At 39.8% G+C, this 19,097-nt stretch overlaps 1 protein-coding gene across 3 annotated transcripts in view; it reads right to left on the reverse strand.

Annotated features, from left to right (window-relative positions):
* Window positions 1-19,097, reverse strand: part of CPQ (carboxypeptidase Q) — a 346,153-nt gene that overhangs the window by 192,953 nt on the left and 134,103 nt on the right. For 2 of the 3 annotated variants that reach the window (XM_059672154.1, XM_059672156.1), the window contains exons 4-5: window positions 10,117-10,324; window positions 8,286-8,309 (exon numbers count right to left, since the gene is read on the reverse strand). In XM_059672154.1, the coding sequence (XP_059528137.1) occupies window positions 8,286-8,309; window positions 10,117-10,324 (232 nt within the window). The remainder of the gene's footprint in view (window positions 1-8,285; window positions 8,310-10,116; window positions 10,325-19,097) is intronic. The other variant, XM_059672155.1, reaches the window with a different exon arrangement.

Here is a 19,097-nt window from a genome sequence, read left to right on the forward strand (position 1 = left end):
GGTTTATAGTATAAACTCAAAAGCTTTCTGATATAAACACTGAGAGAAAATAGGAGAAAGTGCTACTTACAAATCTGGCAAGAGAAAATTTGGAATGAAATATTGTAATTTTGCAAAGAGATGAGGCATGACTAAGAAAGAACATGCATTAACTGGCCATAATTGCCGCTAAAAATTCACATGACATTAATTTAAGTTAGTTTAACCTTAAATTAAGAGTCAAGAATGTGCACAGAATAATAATGTTCCTCACCCAATCATTCATGTTTAATTTAACTAACATCATAACTATGACGGCACCTTCGGCACATGGCCACACAGTCATTTTAGAACTTTCCAAAGGGCAGTTCTCTTGGCAGGGAGAAAAACCAGGTTAAACTTTTCCTGAGCTGCCCTTTGATTAGTATTAAAAATTGCCCCATCCTAGCAAAGCCCATAAACGGTTCAAAAGGCAACTTCAAAATTCCCTCACTGAATATTTATTTATATATAACATCATTTTTACTGAAAAAAATCCATGTATAATAAAAACATCTAATGACAGGTTAAGTAAATTATGAAATATCCATTTGTTGAATCACTTAAAGATCTCAAATTTCTTTTCTAAGGGCTATTTTTGCCTGATATTAAACAAAAATTGGATCTGTCACTATCTATAAAATATAACTAGATAACATATTCATAGAAGAAAATACAGGGAAGGAAATGCAGCAGGATGCTGACAGCAATTGTCTTGAGTTAATGTGTCTCTGAGTAAAAATTCTGTTTATTTTTCTTTGTTTTTCAAATGAGTATTAATTTTGCATTAAAATCCAACTTTAACAATTAGTCTTTCTACCAGAAGCTGCTATTAACTCTAGAAAATAGTGGAGCTGAAACTGGGAGGCAAAGAGATTTTTGGAACACGAATATGAAGGTTTGGTTCATGGACCTGTCACACTGAGTAGCACATGGGTAGCACTAAAAAAAATAGCCAATCAATGAAATATGGCCTAGAAAAACAAGTCAATTAAGGCAAACCTCTTTTTAAGAAAATTGAGACGGTTAAGCATGATGCCAAGCAAAACACATAACTGGTTACACAATGTTAATTTCTACCTGACTGTTGTAGCAGACCTGGAGGAGTGAAAGCCTGGAGAAAATCCAGGTGCTATTCATTAGCTATTTCTTGGCCCTATAATTTAGTGAAGTAACAACACAGGAGGGGGCTATTTTGGAGGGCGGGGACTTCCCTTTCACTAAGGGTTTATATCGTACTACAGAACTAGAGGCCTGGTGCATGAAGTTCATGCACTGGGGGGGGGGGGTTGTCTTGCAGCATCAATCCCCCGCTGGCACCCACGGGACCCCAGGCCTCAGCGCGCAGAGCTGCAGGACCCGCACTTTTCTCTTTGCCCAGAGCACCTCCTAATAAATGTTGTCTACTTATTAAATTCCTATTCATCTCTCTCATCGTTCAGTAGCCAGCTTTCTTTGCTGACAGTTCAAATACGGTAATTCCTGACTGTGCATCTGTGCTCCTTGATTGCTGTATTAGTTCACCCCAAAACTTAGCGGTGCAAAACAATACATATTTATTATCTCATACAGTTTGTGTGGGTCAAGAATTTGGGAGCAGCTTAGCTGGATGGTTCTGGCTCAGGTCTCTTCTAAGGTTGTGGTCAAAATGTGGGCTAGGGCTGCAGTCCTCTGAAAACCTGACTGGAGCTGTTGGTTCCACCTGCTGGCTAATGTGGGCTGGTTGATACCAGAGGCCTCAGTTCCTCACCCCGTGAACCCCACCACAGGACTGCTTGAGTATCCTCACATCATGGCAGCTGGCTTCTCCTGGAGGGAGTGATCCAAGAGAAAGAGCAAGGAGAAAGCTGCACGGCTTGTTATGTTCCAGTCTCAGACGTCAGACACCATCATTCCTGCTGCATTCTATTTATTAGAAGTAAATCACTAAGTACAGCCTACATGTACTTTCAAACGGAGATGAAAGACTTTGTGGGCATATTTTGAAAACCCCACGATAGTTCTAATTGCCTTCTATTGTAATTACCTATTTAAACAATTTGATTTTTAGGTTGTTTTTTGGGCATTCCTAAGCATTTATTTTATGCTATATTAAACTGCAGGGCTCTGAGCTGTGACTGCAGCATGCTATAGAAGAATCAAACTTTGAATCTTATCTTCTACTTATTAGATGTGTGTCTGACCTAGTCATTTACTCTAAAGCTCAGCTTCCTCGTCTTTAAAGTAGCAATTATAATAATCAGCCCTGCTGTTAGGATTCAATGGGACACTGCAGGTCAGAGTACACAGCACACTGTAAAGTCCCACACAATAACGTCAGTGCTGGGCCAGCCAGGAGGCGGTGCTGCGGGCCCTGGCCCCGTGCTGTAGAGTCTGAGGGCTGCGATTCACTGCCTGCTTTGCTTAGCCGCCAGGCCAGGGCCCCTTTATAATCTCTCCTCCATGCCTCAAAGTATTTCCCACGCTTGTAACATAGAGTTCTACGCATAGCAGGAATTTTGTTGCTGTTGGTTACAATGCTGACAGTTGTCCTGGTTTTCATTTAGGGTAAGACAGGAAACTCTTTAGGTAGCAGTGCTTCCCAAACCAGAATAGAAAAGGACTAAGAAGTACAGGGTAATGAATTGTTCAAGAGCACAGGTCCTGGGATAGGACATACTTGAGTTTAACTACTCGGTTTGCCACACAGAAACTTTGTGAACTCTGTGACCACTCTAAAGCCTCAGTTTCTTCATCTGTATGTAACATGGGGATAACAGCATTGCTTATTTGACAAGGTCACAGTCGAGATTAAAGGATAAATGCATGAGAAGCATCTAGAATACTGCCTGTCACATAGTAAGGACTCCTTAAAGGCCAATTAGCATTCGTCTTGTGGTTATGATTCGCATGCAACAGCTCCATTATTAATATGGAAAGATGTTCAAAACTATGAAAATGGCAGCCTCCTGCTTGCAAGTCCCATTTTTGGCACACTAAGAGGACTTACGGAGCACAGGAAAGAGTAAACTCTCCAAGGTTCGCCTCGCCTACCTGGGTGGCTATCTATCTAACACAGCCTGTCTGACTTGGGCTGTTTCCATTCGCTGTCTTTATGAGCTCAGAGGCATGCACGGCTATGAGCACATTTCAGAAATTTGAAAAATAAACAGTGAAATGTCTCATGCTTACCACACATGTATTTTTCCTTCCATGATTTAGGTTGGCTGTTCTAAGCCATAAAATGTTTATAATACGAAAGAAAAAAAAAAGAACAAAATTTGCCAGCTTAAAATTCTTTAACCCCACCCCCCAAAACTTTCCAACTCAAGGTTAAGATGTGAACAAATGTTCCAACCAACATGTTCATGAAAGATTTAATAATTACTTCGCTTATGAAAGTTTAAACAGCTGCTTAAGTTAGTAAAAAGGCTCCCACCCAGGCAGAATAACTTGCTGTACCCATTAAGAGGGTTTTACAAATCATCAGACTACATATTCAGATGAAAGCAAAGCCGCATTTGCTGCACAGCCTCTAACTATTCAATTATGCATGGAATGAGTTCGTCCACCAGGTCAATCAGGTTTTGTTTATTCCTTCAACAGGGTCTTGACAACATCAATGCTAAAGCTGTTTCCAAAGGGATTGCTGAGCTTTTCAATCATTTATTTTTAAAAAATACATATACATGAAATAAGGCATGTCTTTTTCTTTTGGTTATTTTATAGCAAAACTCCATGAAAACAGGGTTCATTATCCAATGGATTCAAAAATTATAGGAGGTCACATTACACTCCTTAAAAAAGAAATAGCGCTATTCTTTGGGCTTCCATAAATACTACTCCATCTGCTTGGATTATTTCCCATCCCAACCCCATTCCCATAACCTTTAAGCATGATTAACTCCTCATGCTGGAGGAATACGTTGGATCTCTCCAGAAAGCCTGCCTTCCTTCCTTGGCCTTCTTTTTGTTGTTGTCGTTGGTGGTGGTGGTAGTGGTGGTGGTGGTGGTGGTGTGTGTATTAATCCTCACCCGAGGATATTTCTCCATTGATTTTTAGAGAGAGTGGGAAAGACAGAGAGAAACATCAATGTGAGAGAAACGCATCGATTGGTTGCCTTCTGCACCAGGGCCTGGGCTGGGGAGGAGCCTGCAACCAAGGTATGTGCCCTTGACCAGAATTGAACCTGGGACCCTCTGGTCAGCAGGCCGACGCTCTATCCACTGCAAATCAGCGAGGACCTTCCTTAGCCTTCTTGATCAGGCTAGGCCCCCTGCAATGAGTCCTCATTATGCCATGTCACTGCCATGCTACTACCACCCTCTACTGCAGTTACTTACTTTCCTGTCTCCTCCACAAACCCCCAGGTGCTGGGAGGGCAGCTGGATATACATAACGTACAGCAGGAGCTCAATGAATTCCTATAGAACGAATGAATGACTTTTCCTACTCACTCAAATTGACTTATCCTTCTTTTTTCTCCCCATATGCCAACTTTAACAACTCCTGCCAATTTTATTTCCTAAATATTTCCTGTCCTTCTGCTTTCCACCTGACTATTTCAACTGTCTCAGTTCAAGTCCTATTATCTCCTAACTGGATTTCAATCCTTGCCCCTTCAATGCACGCAGTGGCCAGAGTGAACTAAAATTCAAATCTACCGCTAAAACCCTTCAGTCACTCCTTACTGTCAGCAGGACGAAACCTCGGGCCTTCGCATGGCCTGCCAGACGCTCTGTGGTCCTTCCTGGTGTGCCTCTCCTATTTCTCAACTCCTTGCTTTTGCATAAGCTCTCCAAAGAAGGCTAACAATTACTGAGGGTCAGAGAGGCAAAATAGTCTGCCAACAAGATGAAAAAGGTGGGATTTGCATTCTACAGGCTATGTTTCTAACTAAGCACAGTGCTATCCTGCCCACCACCCATGGCTATTGCTGCAATTCTTGTGCCTGACATACCAGATATTAAATGTGTGTTGAATTAATGAATAGTTAAGAAAATGTATATTAAAATAAATCAAATCAAAGCATAAGTTACCCAATGGATCATAGGCCTCTACCCTACCATTTCTCAAAAAGTTTGGGGAATATTGTAAAACTACCTCTTAAAAACTCCCAGTGCACACTAGTACATTAAAGAATAAGAACTGCCATGAAAGAGGAGTTTTACTTTTTTGAAGAAAAGCTCCTAACTGTGCTTGAATACAGAATATAAAAAATAAAAACACCCACCAACTGCCCCTACTTTGTAAAATAATGAAAGGGCTCCCACTACGTCTTGTTGCTATCTAACAGTCTACAGTGTGTACCACCAGTCTGATGATAATCTCTAAGTTTTTTTTAATAAATAATAGAATTTTATGACTTTCCAGATTTTACAGACAAGGCCCCCATTCTATAGCTGAAGGATTAAGTGGCCCAAGATCACTCAGCTTATTTGTGACAAAATGAAACCAGAACCAAGCCTAGCAAAACCCATCCAGTGTCCTTCCTACTACTCTGCATCAGTGGTTCTCAGTCTGGGGTGACTTTTGTCCAATGTCTGGAGACATTGGTTACAACTATAGGGGATGGAGGAGGAAGGTACTTAATATTCTACAATGCACAGGACAGATCCCCACAGCAAAGAAGTATTTGGCCCCAAATGTTAATAATGGTGATGTTGAGAAACCTTGACCAACACTGGAAAAAAAAAAAGGGAATAAAAGAAAAAGTGGCCTGTTCAGTTAACAAAGTAGAGCTTCCACTTTAATGTCTCCCACTAGCCTGCACAGTGCTGCAGCATATTTGACATAATACTGGCATATGAAACTGAAATTGTTTTCTGAATCCATAAAAATAACTGCCGTAGGAAAAAGGCATGCATAAAAAAGCAATTCCACTCATCAGGGCTCGATCAAAATGGCTTTGGATACTATCAACCAAGAGAGAAAATCTAACACATTTTTCTTTCCCACACAATTCCCTCATAAGAATACTTGACTATGTTAACATTTCTAAATATTGCATTTACTAATCAAGCCTCAGAATAAGGCATAGGAAATTACCGAGGAAGAAGAACAAAAAAAAAGGCCAGTCCCTAAAGGCAACACTGTGAGACAGTCTCTCCCTCAGGTGCACGAAACCCCTACTTCCAGGTCATTTGCCCTCTTTGCCAGATCAGTTTGAGTTCAACCCTCCTTCTGTGTTTGCTCATTTGAGTGGGATGCCCTGAAAGCATCAGATGCAGGAAAGGACCATTTGGGATAATGTCAGAACACTGTCCCCCACACCGGGTGCTACACAGAGGATGCCCACAGGGCAGCCCCGGCTCCACAAGAAAGCCCCAGGTCTCAGGAGTATCTTCTCACCAGTTTCTTCTTCTGGTTAATATATACAGTTAAGTAAGATGTTATCATTGGGGAAGATGGTCAAAGGGTACATCCAAATTCTCAACACAAATTTTGCACTTTCTTGTGAGTCTAAAATTATTTCAAAATAAAAAGGTTGTTTGTTTGTTTTTAAATGATGTCATGGGTAGTAGGTCGATTTTGGTTTTGGCTGTGGTCCTTTGCTAAAACAGAACCACCTGATTATCTGATTGGTGAGAGTGAAAGGATATGAACCGGGACGCAGAGGAATAGAGCATCATAGAGTCCGCAACACCACAGAAGGCTTCACCCATCAGATCCTCTTCCAAAGAGAGGAGGAGCTAAAAAGGAGTAAGAACTGAGAAAGACTTGATGGAGGGAAGATGCGAAGAAGGAATGGACCCAGCACAGTAGGGTTTCCCAGGTGATAAACCTCATGAGAGCTATAAGGAAACTCTGACACAACAAAGGACAATATTTATGAGAACTCTGTGCCAAAAAAGAGATGTCGGGGGAAAAAAGCATGAAACTAAGACACAGTTTCTCCTATGTAATGACTTGGTAGATAGAGATGGCCCTGCCTGTATCCCGAATCAACCTCCCTCAGACTTAGGCACTATCCAGCTAAGGTGTGCCCGGGCACAGTGGGACATTCTCGGGTAGAAAGAAGTGGGAGTCAGGAAATCTGGAGTCACATTCCACATTTGTTCCTCTCAGGAATTTGTGTCCTCTGGACCCTGGGACAAGTCACTCATGGATTCAGTTTGCTCGCCTGAAGGTCAGGGAATTGGTACTGGGTTACAAAGACCCCTTACTTCTCTGTCCCGGCCTCTAAGACTATTTTAAGTGTTAGGATAAACTCCATTGATTTAATGAATAATAAAACCTAATGCTGAAAGACAACCAGTTTCCTATGAATTTTCCAATGCAAATCAGTTCCTTAATGAATGGGAGTAGAACAAATATTGCTATTTTAGCACCAGGAGGATCAGCTCAGAAGTCAAAGAGCTTTCATTCTCACTCTCAGACTCATTCTCAACTGCAGATGGGCCTCGAAGATGTGGTTTCCCAAGAATTAAACTGGGAGGAAGGAATGTAGACACCTAAAGTCAGAGCTCCCTAGAAGACTGCTTCCCCCAATGAATGCACGCGTCAAAGTGTTCAAGGTCTGCTGAACCCTCCAGAACATGCCCAAATTCCAGAGGAGCAGTTTATAAAGAGGTCAAGTGAAGAGAGAATTTGGGGCTTGGAAAAGTCAAACATGTCACTGTGGGTGCTTTAGGAAAAGGGTAGGATTAATGTGTGTTAATATCCCTATTCTGCCATTTTCACATATAAAACCCAATAATGTTTATGTATTATTGGCATTTTTAAAAGCCTGTGGTTGCCCTGGCTAGTGTGGTTCAGTTTGTTAGAGTGTCACCCCATACACCAAAAGGTGACGGGTTCTATTCCCTGATCAGAGCAATACCCAGGTTGCGGGTTCAATCCCTGGCACGTGTGAGAGGTAACCCGTTAATGTTTCTTTCTCACATCGATGTTTCTCTCTCTCTCTCTCTCTCTCTCTCTCTCTCTCTCTCTCTCTCTCTCTCTCTCCTCTCCCTTCTCCCCTCTCCCCTCTCCCCTCTCCTCCCCTCTCTTCCTCTCTCTAAGACCAATAAAAATATTAAAATAAAAGCCTGTGGTTACTTCAGTCCATGCTTATGGCTTGATTATGCAATGTGGCTTTAAAATGTGTTCATGCTTCATCAATCACATAGATACTTTTCCAGAGCTGAAAATCACACCTGGCCCACGGTTGTTGGGCCACATCAAAAGGATTCTTTATGTGCTAATTGCTTTCCTTTCATTAAGGTGCTGTGCATGATAATGAGATGTAATGGGTTGTGTTTGCAATGAATAGCTTCTATCAGCCACTGCATGATTGTTAGCCCACCTTCAAGTCACCAGGATGTTCAACCTGCAGGCAGAGAAATGATAATTTCTATAGAACCTCTTCTTTCTGAGAGATAATTTCCACTGCAACTAATCTCAGTGTTATTTAGCATTATTCTTTAATACAGTGGTTCTCAACCTTGGCTGCACATTAGAGTCACCTGGGAATCTTTTTAAAATCCGATTTCTGGACCTCATCCTCCAGAAATTCTGTTTCTTTGTTATGGGGTGGGGCCACAACATTAGTAACAAAGACACAGAATTTCAGGGGGATGAGGCCCAGAAATCAGGATTTTAAAAAGATTCCCAGGTGACTCTAATGTGCAGCCAAGGTTGAGAACCACTGCTTTAATAGAATGTGAAGTTAGTAGCAAGGATGTGTCAGAGATGCGAGTCAATCTAATGTTATCACACCAATGTTTGTGTCACTGTCAGCATTACTGATAATAAAAAATATAGTGGAATGATTTTAGAAAAGTTTGCCAGAATTCAGGGAAGTTGAACTCCCTTACCAGCCAATGAAGGAACAGTTCTTAGCTGGCATTTGAATCTCCATCATACATTTCCTTTCCCTCTTTCTCCATTCTCATTTTCTATTCGATTATGGACGATATTATATAATTTATTCTCAACTACAATCGCCTCCTATTTAACTCTTTTCCCTCCTTATCTCTTTTGCTTCTCAGATCACTCACCCCAAAGTTTATCTTTATCATAACGTTTGTCTTACAGGGAAAAGGAGAGGGGCCCGACAGCAGGGAAGGTCAGTGTCATAAAAAAACACTCTGAGGGAGAGTAAGTGGATGCTGCAGGGACATGCTCCCAGGAACAAACCGGTATTACAACTGAAATACAGAAAAACTTCCTGAACAGTCAACAGAAAACTCGCAGGAGAGAACCCGTTGACCCCCGAGGACCGAAAGTGGAGACCGCATAGAGACTGTGCATGTAACATTATTATATTTAAAACCATTTTTTTGAAATACTGTTTATTGCATGGAAAAAATAAATAAAATTTGATTTATATTAAAATAAATTCTTAATTTGAAAAAGAAAAACGCAACACCACCACTCTGAGCTGCACTGCAAAAAAATACAGAAGGGAGAGATCAGAAAAAATATCAAGAGGTAAGTATCAAGGGTCTGAATTAAGACAATAATGACAGTAAAGGCAAGGCAGTAACAGATTTTTTAAAAATATGCTGAAAGTGGACTAAATAGGGCGCAGTACATGGCTACAGGACAGTGATAAAGAGGAGAGAATAAAAAACAATTTGAAGTTTTCTAACTGTGCTGAGAGGTAGATGGAGTTAGTTCCTTTAACAAAGACCAGAAACTAAGGTGAGGTGTCTGGCATGAAGGAGTCGAGGTGTTCAGCTTTGGACATACAGGGCTGTATTTAGGGCTGATGTCCCACGTGCCAAGGGCAATCAGTGTTTTTCATGGGCAGGAAACTTCTAGATTTAAAGAGAATTGAGATCAAGAAAATCTTCCAACCATTTTCTCCTTTTCTCCCTCTCTTCATTTTACTGGGGGAAAGATATGTTAAGAAGCTACTGCGTGTCAAGCCAGCTTCAAATGAAATAAACACAACACACATGCACAAATATTTCCCTCAGCTATTCAGAGGTTGAATATCCACACCATGGATCCTATTCCACTCTTCAATTAGTCTTTCCTTTTTAGTTAATGTCGTAAAACTTTTGATGGGAAAATGTATATCTATGAAGCATCTGCAGTGAATAAGTACAGAAGGACCATCTCTGCAGACTCATGTTATCTCTTGACCATAACTCCCTATTCCCAGACAACCTACTGTCTCTTTCACTCACCTGCTCCGGGTACTTGCTACCAGTGATCTCTGCTACAGTGTTGAAGGAATCAGCATCTGGATAGTTCTTTGCCCCCATCTTCAGCTGAATGACAATTTTGCTCCCATGAGAAACCATTCTTGACATCATTTCTGCATCTTCCACTGTAATGCAGGCTGTTGGGATCTGTGGCACACCATCCTGGTATTCCTGAATACCTGTGTGAGGACTTGAGAAAATAAGCGACCAGGTTACCTTAGAAGCAGAAATAAACCGCAAGTATTGTTTTAAGCGACTGCATTTGACATTTGACTTTCACTGATCTTTGTTTGCATATGAGGAATAGGACCAGTGGGCAATATTGTTTCATTTGATTTTGATGTAAACTTAATGCTTCTTTTTGGAAAAATAACTTAGAAACTTCAATTTAATAAATTATCTCATGGAAAATATTACATGAGATTTATTTTGATAATTTGGATGATCCTTTAAAGTTTCAAATTGCCTCAAACTTGGAAGAACATTAAGATGGCCTTTGTGACCAGGCAGTGAACACACCGCTCCAGGAGATAAAGAGAGCTCTGGAGTCCATTGAGGCTGCAGACCAGAACCCCACACATCTGGAAGAAAACTGGTCCAGGGACGCCCAGCTCTCTGGTCACTGACTGGCTCTGGGGCTATTCTCTTCCCAAACCCAGAGGTCCAAATTTGTAGCCTTGAATTGGTGGTAGAACACTTTGCAGAAAACTGTAGAACAATGGGGAACGTTTGTGTTCCTATGAAGAAAAGTGCTGAATAAACCCAGGTCCCTGATTGTACCGCTATTTAAAAAAATACAAAAAAACTATTATGCTTTTGGCACTAAAGAATAAACATTACTGCAACTGGTCAAGTTTTCCCTGCTAATTTCCAAATGCTTCTTACATTACTAGAAACAGTTGGAAATGAAGTTTATATTAATCTACTGTTGATTCAAATTCTAATGGGCTAATCAAGTTTGATAAACTCATTTTCTAAAATTGCTCTTCCAACCTGTCCGTTTTTACTCTCCCAGATCACGACTCCCTCAGGACCAAGCAGGCACAGCTTCTGAGTGCACACCTCACCGTGTCATCCATTCCCATCTCTGTCAAAGCACAAGCTAATAGCTCCCTTTTAAAATTAATTTTTTTCTTCATATTTGGTTCAGATTCTCTCATGTTTACAGAAAAGCTTTTCTTATGCATAAACACAACAACCCATTATCATTGTTTTCTTGGTGTTACTATATTGTAGTGACCATATGTCAGGGGGCTGTTTACTTACTTAGAGAAATTGCATAACAAAATTATTAAGAATAGGCTCAAGAGCAAAACTGTCTGGATTCAAATCTGGGCTCTGCCACTTATTGCTAATTGACTTTGAGTAAATTATCTTTGCTTTAGTGGCTTCATCTATAAATGGAGGTGACAATAATAATACCTATTTCATAGATGTATTTTATACATTCAATTAATTTATACAAGTTAATCACTTACTTAGGAACATAGTAAACACTCAATAAATGTTAAATATTTATTTTATCACTTGTCCATTACATTATCCCTATTAAGACTGTGTAATCTCAAGTCCTTAGTAACATCTGAGTATACCTTTTATAAATACTCCTTAAATGTTGACTAAACATGTTATTCTTTATCAAAAGAAAGACAAATGACTTTTAAACTCAAGACTTGTAATACAGAAGCTCAGAATCAGAATCCCTGTTGTAGAATATGCCTGATGTACAATAACTTCTGATTCAGGACAGGCTATGCAGTCACATAATCTACATCACCCCTGGCTCTACCTTTCTTTACCTGCCTAATACCAAGCAACATAGAGTACCTCCCTGTTTCTGAGTTTCCTCCTCTGTAAAGTGGAGAAGAATATTAGTATTGACCTTATTAGCTTGCTATGAGGCATAAAAGACATAGTATATGTAAAATATTTAAAACAGGGTTTGGCCCAGCCTGTGTGGCTCAATGGTTGAGTGTCAACCCATGAACCAGGAGGTCACAGTTCAATTCATGGTCAGACACATGCCCGGGCTACAGGCTCAATCCCCAGTGGGAGTTGTGCAGGAGGCAGCCAATTGATTAATCTCTCTCATCATTGATGTTTCTATCTCTTTCCCTCTCCATGCCTTTCTCTGAAATCAATAAAAACATTTTAATAAATAAATAAATAAATAAAATAGAGTTTGGCACATAGTGATTATTTAGGAAACATGTTATTATTATTATTTCTTCAGGGCTAATTTCCCCCCACTGAAATGGTCAAGTAATTAATGACCAAAAGCATTATGAAACATGTACGAAGACCATCTAAATATTTATCATATCTCATGTGATGTCTAAGATTCAAGAAATTCTCCTTGTGCTCAGACTCTCTTACTCAAGAGGTCATTATAACATTTCTGAATAGGCTCCTTAAATAATGTTTCTAATTAATCTGTACTGATATGTTACAGGTAAGTGTTCTTAAAGAGTAGACAGGGGTCAGGGCATGCATCCCCGGCTCCAATGAGGAAAATGGCACTGAAAGGCATTTTCCAACCATGGTTCCAAAGTCAAGATATAAAAGCCTTATAATTGTTTCTGCAATTGAGCATGTCTCCCACTGATGGAATATCTAGCCCTGTTTACTAGAAGTAGGCAGAATGAAGAGCCAACAGTTTTATTTGGAGTCCTATACGTTCACTGTCAATTGCTCTACAGAGAAAGATCAGCATAAATACTACCTTCATGATCCACCTGCAAGATAATAGCAAAGGGTAAATTATAAGTAAAGACATAAAAATAAATACAATTAAAGATTAATACGAAGTCTTTATAATGTCTTCTCAAAAATGCAGGACAAGGGAACACTTCCCAACTCATTCTGTAAGGTCAGTATTACTGTCATCAAAACCAAAGACATCACAAGAAGAGAAAACTAGAATCCAACATCTCATGAATATAATTACAAAAAAATCCTCAACAAAACATAAGAAAATTGATACCAGCAACATATAAACATATGAAAAGGATTACATACCATGATGAAGTGAGATTTATCCAGGAAATGCAAGATTGATTTAACATCCCAAAAATCAATCAAAACAAAGTTGGCAGACTCATACTTCCAAATTTCAAAACTTACTACAAATCTCTGGTAATCAAGAGAGTGTGGTATTGGTATGACATATAGATTAATAGAATAGAATAGAATTGAATTGAATCCAGAAAGAAACCTTTATAAGAATGGTCAATTCATTTTAACAAGGGTGCTAATACAATTCAATAGGAATAGAAAAATGTTTTCAACTTATATCTGGAGCCAACCAGATAGCCACAGAGAATGAAGGTATACCTCTATATTAAAACATATACAGAAATGAATGCAAAATGAGTCAGACCTAAATATGAATTAAACTATAAAACTTGATGAACTTGAGTACAGAAATTCCTTCTGATATACAAAACCAAAATCCTATGCAACAAAAGAAAAATTAGATAAATTGAACCATCAAAATTATAAACTTTTGTATTTCAAAAGACATCATCAAGCTTTGGCCATTGTGGTTGAGTTGGTTGGAGTACCATCCCATACACCAAAAGGTGTCAGCTTTGATTCTGGTCATGGCATATGCCCAGTTGGGGTGCATACAGGAGGCAACTGATCGATGTTTCTCTCTCACATCAATACTCTCTCTCTCTCTTTCTAAATATCAATAAATTTTTTAAAAATGACACCATTAAAAAGTGAAAAGGCTAGCCACAGAATGGGAGAAAATATTTGTAAATCGTGTATCTGATAAGGCACTTGTATCTAAGAGCTCCTAATCCTATACTAATAAAAGAGAAAAATGGTAATTGGCGTACAACCGATACCTTTTTCATTGGCTAATCAGCAAGATATGCAAATTAACTGTCAGCCAAGATGGCGGCTGGCAGCCAGGCAGCTGAGAATAGGAGGCTTGGCTGCCCCAGCGATGGAGAAAGTCAAGGATCCCCGCAGCTGCAGGGCTCTGAGCTCCTGAAGCAACAACTCCAAAAGATACAATGTTTTAATTATAGAAGCTAAAAGATGGCGGTTAATTTGCATACTCAGGCTCCAAGCAGAGCGAAGCCAAACAGCCCTGAAGCAGCAGGGCAGAGAGGCCTCAGGGCCTGGGATCAGCAGAGTCGAGAGGCCTCCCGGCCCCGGTGATCAGCGGAGCCGAGAGGCCTCCTGGCCCCGGTGATCAGCGGAGCCGAGAGGCCTTCCAGCCCCGGTGATCAGCGGAGTCGGAGGCCCCGCAATCAGCGGAGCCGAGAGGCCTTCCAGCCCCGGTGATCAGCGGAGTCGGAGGCCCCGCAATCAGCGGAGCCGAGAGGCCTCCCGGCCCCGGTGATCAGCGGAGCCGAGAGGCCTCCCGGCCCCGGTGATCAGCGGAGTCCAGAGGCCTCCCGGCCCCTGTGATCAGCGGAGTCCAGAGGCCTCCCGGCCCGGTGATCAGCCGAGAGGCCTCCCGGCCCCGGTGATCAGCGGAGTCCAGAGGCCTCCCAGCCCCGGTGATCAGCGGAGCCGAGAGGCCTCCCGCCCCGGTGATCAGCGGAGCCGAGAGGCCTCCGGGCCAGGGATCAGGGGAGCTGAGAGGCGTCCTGGCCCTGGGATCAGCGGAGCAGGGAGGCTTCCCAGCACCGGGATCAGTGTGACAGGGTGCGGAGCTCCAACCCTCTGATCGGCCCTGCTCTGTGCATGACAGGAGTGGCGCTGCAACCTCCCTATGGACCCTGCCTTGAGTGTGCCAGGGGGTGGTGCCCCAACCCCCCAATCAGCCCTACCCTGAGCATGACTGAGGGTGGCATCGCAACCTCCCAATCCGCCCTGCTCTGTGCATGACAGGAGGCGGGGCCCCAACTCCCCAATGGGCCCTGCTCTGAGCCCGACCAGGGATTACACCTAGGATTAGGCCTGCCCTCTGCCACCCGGGAGCAGGCCTAAACCAGCAGGTCCTTATCTCCTGATGGGTCCCAGACTGTGAGAGGGCACAGGCCAGGCTGAGGGACCTCCTCTCCCAACCCCGAGTGCACAAATTTTTGTGCACCAGGCCTCTAGTTCAATAATAAAAAGGCAATCCAATTAAAAATGGGTAAAGAATTTGAATAGGTTTCCTCCAAATAAGATATACAAATGGATATTACCCACATGACAAGATGCTGCATATCATTAGCCATAAAGGAAATGCAAATCAAAACCACAATGAGATGTCACCTCGCATCCTCTGGCTATCATAAAAAAGACAGATAAAAACAAGCATTGGCAAAGATGTGGAAATATAAAATGGTGTAGCCACTTTGAAAAACAATTTTGACAGTTCCTTAAAAAGTTAAACATAATAGAATAGTTACGATATGACCCAGCCATTCTACTTCTAGGTATATACTCAAGAGAAATAAAGATATATGTCCACAAAAAATTTGCACACCAATGTTTGTGGCAGCATTATTCATAGTAGTCAAAAGGTGGAAACAAACCTAATGTCCATCAACTGATGAATGGATAAACAAAATGTGTTATCTCCTACAAGGAATATTAATTAGCAATACAGAAATAATGTTTATCCGAAGACATCAAAAACACAAATTTGAAAAACATATACATCCATTTGTTCATCACAGAATTATTTACAATAGCCAAAATATGGAAGCAACCTAAGTGCCCATCAATAGACAACTGGATAAAGAAGTTGTGAGAATATATATATATATATATATATATATATATATATATATATATATATATGCATGCAATGGAATATCCCTCGGCCATAAAAAAAAGAGTGAAATCTTACCAGTTGTGACAACATGGATGGACTTAGCGGGTATTATGCTAACTGACATAAGCCAGACTGAGAAAGACAAATACTATACGATTTCATTTGTATGTGGAAGGAATCTAAAGAACAAAATAAAGGAACAAACAAAACAGAAACAGATTCATACAGAGAACAAACTGGTAATTGCCAGATTGGGAGGCTGGGTAAAGAAGGTAAAGGGATTAAGAAATACAAATTGGCAGTTACAATAGGAAATATAGTCAATAATATTGTAATAACTACTAGAACTATAGGGGGGGAACACTTTGTAAAGTATATGATTGTTTAACCACTATGCTATACACCTAAAATTAATATAAAATAATTAAGCGGTAATTGAAAAATAAAAATTAAAACAATAAAATCAAGAAAAAAATAAGAAATGTTCTTACACATGCTGCAGCAAAGATAAACCTTGAAAATATTATCCTAAGTGAAAGAAGCCAGTCACAAAAGACCACATGTTGTAAGATTCCTTCTTATATGAAATGTCTAGAATAGTCAAATCCACAGAGATAGAAAGTAAATTTTAAGTTGCCTAGAGCTAGTGTGGGGGCAGCAAAAGCTAATAGGTATGGGGTTTCATTTTGGGATGACGACTATGTATCTAAAATTAGTGTTGGTAATTGTATCATTCTGTGCATTTACTAAAAACCACCAAATTGTGCGTGTTAAAGGGGTAAATGTTTTGGTATGTGAATTATATTCCAATAAAACTTCTATCATGAAAAGAACAAAATAAGAATTTTAAGGTTTCTTATTTCTCTTTAAGGAGAAAATCCTGGTATCTTTTTCATTAAATAATATTGCTTCCATGGACCTGGCTTACAATATATATGAAAACAAAGCCTGCTGGATAGTGCTTTGCCAGATAGTACCCCCAAATTTAAAATGAACAGATAAAATATAAGCCTTAAGTTTTTCAAATTTCATTAAGTTTTTGTGCATCATGTGTAAAGTGACATAATTTGAAGTCAGCTGAATATTTTCTATCTACATATAAGTGCAATGTTTAAACAAATAAGTTTGAAATTTCCCAACGAATGCTATTCATCTTGGTAAAAGATACCAGATGCTTTATGTTGCTGCACATTTCAAAATTTCCAAAGCTCACACAACCCCTGGGAGTGGGTGTCAGCTTCTACGTTAAATATCCCACAAGAGGACAATGATGTATTCCTACCGAGGTATATGTAGGTTTTCATGGGGGCATATAATACATTGACTAAAATAAAAATTATTCACAAAACAATGAGGCCTTAAAATAATTCTTAAAGAAAAAGTCTGGAGGTGGGATTAGTTGTAAGAATTGTCAACTTTTGAAGTTAGAGTCTTGCTTCTTGTTTCTTGTCTAAAGTTTTACATATGTCTCCTCTTTCCCCAATTGACCCCCTCCCCCCAAGCCATTCCCACCCTGGGCAAGCCCTCACCGCCCCAGTGTCTGTGTCTATTGGTTATGCTAATATGCATGTTTACAAGTCCTTTGGTTGCTCTCTAACCCCCCCCGCCCCCCCCCCCCCCCCCCGCACCACCACCACCATTTGTCTCTGGATCTGTTCTTGTTCATCATGAGGGCTTTTTTTTTTTTTAACTTCTTTTAGTTTAGATTAAATGAGCACTTTTCCTGATTATTAGAAAAGTATGTTTGATTTACCAGTTTGAAAATAACTCTCTTAGAAAAATTACAATTGACTTTATTATTTTAGATCTATACCTTAAGAGTCAATTCATTTCACACCTTAATACTGTCATTAACAAAACAAAAATATTAATTTACACCATAATTTCACAAAAGGAAAATATTAAAATATTTCCAACTCCCACAGATGAAGAAAACCTGGTCAAGACAGAAAAGGTAGGTAGGACTACATTTCATTCCCAATTTCTATGATTCAGTTGAAATAGCCGGAGAAAGACGGGGAAAAGTCAAATTCTTGAATTCTATTCTTTACTGATGACAGACTCCACATTACACATGAACAAAACTGAACCAATGAGTTCCCATACAGATCTCAGTAAGGAGACCACTGCAAGCACAGTATCAGATGTACCTTCCAGCTGACTCCATAAGAGTGTGAGGAAGAAGAAAGTTAGTAAAAATGTTTAGAAGAATAAAGCTGTCATTTTTAACACCCCTGCTACACAGGAAGGGCAATGGCTTTTTTTTCTCTAAAACATAGTAATGTAAAGAAGATTCAAAGACATAATAAGGAGGTAACTGCCTGTGAAATAACTATTTAAAAAGAGAATTTAAAATATCTAAAAAATATTTTAAATAATATTTTTTCATCTAGAAAGTATTACAAAGGTACTAGTTTTGTTACATATTTTGTAACCTAGAGTAAACATCACAAAATACATTTTGTCTCTTTTTCACTTCCGATTTTGTTCTTCTGTAAAAGTTACAATTTCTGTTAGCTTATACTTGTTTCATAAATTTTTTTCCTTATTTCCTCCTCCAATCTTTATAATTTTTAAAAGAAAGATGTGGTTATGTATTAAGTAAGATGAAAACAACTTGGAATAACAAAACATTTTAAATAGATAATTTATTTAACAAAGATGATAATAGGGACAAAATATGGGAGAACTTAAAAATCATTTGGTAAATAAAGATGGTAACTTTAACCAATGAAATGCTCTGTTCAGCCAAAACCGGTTTGGCTCAGTGGATAGAGCTTCAGCCTGCAGACTGAAAGGTCCCAGGTTCGATTCTGGTCAAGGGCATGTACCTGGGTTGCGGGCACATCCCCAGTAGGAGATGTGCAGGAGGTAGCTGATTGATGTTTCTCTCTCACTGATGTTTCTACCTCTCTATCTCGCTCCCTTCCTCTCTGTAAAAAATCAATAAAATATATTTTAAAAAAAGAAAAGGGAAATAAACCCCACTATTGAAAAAGAAAAGAAAAGAAATGCTTTGTTCATATTTCCAATTAAATATTGTTCTCAGTTTAAGCCCCAATGAAAAACAAGTCTGATTAATTGGACTAAAAGGTATTTAAATATTATCTAACCTAGATTATTGTCTTTTCATTAAAAACTATCCTAAATTTCTATTAATTCTGTTAAGCTGTGCCACTCTCCCATTACCATTAGAGCCCCAACATCCTCTTGTTAGAACAGAACTGAACATATAATT

The sequence above is a fragment of the Myotis daubentonii genome, chromosome 17 (genome assembly GCF_963259705.1).
Source record: "Myotis daubentonii chromosome 17, mMyoDau2.1, whole genome shotgun sequence".
Classification (NCBI taxonomy): Eukaryota; Metazoa; Chordata; class Mammalia; order Chiroptera; family Vespertilionidae; genus Myotis; species Myotis daubentonii.